The sequence below is a fragment of the Antrostomus carolinensis genome, unplaced genomic scaffold (assembly GCF_000700745.2).
Source record: "Antrostomus carolinensis isolate BGI_N321 unplaced genomic scaffold, ASM70074v2 scaffold22496, whole genome shotgun sequence".
Classification (NCBI taxonomy): Eukaryota; Metazoa; Chordata; class Aves; order Caprimulgiformes; family Caprimulgidae; genus Antrostomus; species Antrostomus carolinensis.
Window position 1 is genome coordinate 8,367 of NW_010323773.1, and position 380 is coordinate 8,746.

A 380-nucleotide genomic window follows, 5' to 3' on the forward strand; every position below is an offset into this window, starting at 1 on the left:
CCCCGTTGGTTTATTAAACGAGAGACAGGGGGGAGGGGGGGGTAGGGCCCCCTGCCACAGGAACCTAGCAGCTCCCAGGGGTGGGGGGACAGTTCACCTTGTTGATGGCGTCAGGCCAGTTCTGGGTTTCCAGGCAGAAAGCCGAGTGCTTGTGGTACACGATGGTGCCTTTGCCCTTCAGGGAACCGTCCAGGTTGTTCCCAGTGTAAAACTGGATGCCAGGCTGGGTGGTGTGAACCTCCATGGCCCTGCCGGTGGGTGGGTGGCGAGCCCTGGGGAGATGCAGTGGAAGATCATAGAATCATAGAATGGTTTGGGTTGGAAGGGACCTTAAAGATCATCCAGTTCCAACCCCCCTGCCAGCAGCAGGGACACCTTAC

General features: G+C 58.7%; 1 protein-coding gene across 1 annotated transcript in view; it reads right to left on the bottom strand.

The window, feature by feature from the left end:
* Positions 1 to 380, bottom strand: part of GALM (galactose mutarotase) — a 6,732-nt gene that overhangs the window by 416 nt on the left and 5,936 nt on the right. The window contains exon 4 of the mRNA XM_010170676.2: positions 98 to 272. Coding sequence (XP_010168978.2) covers positions 98 to 272 — 175 coding nt within the window. The remainder of the gene's footprint in view (positions 1 to 97; positions 273 to 380) is intronic.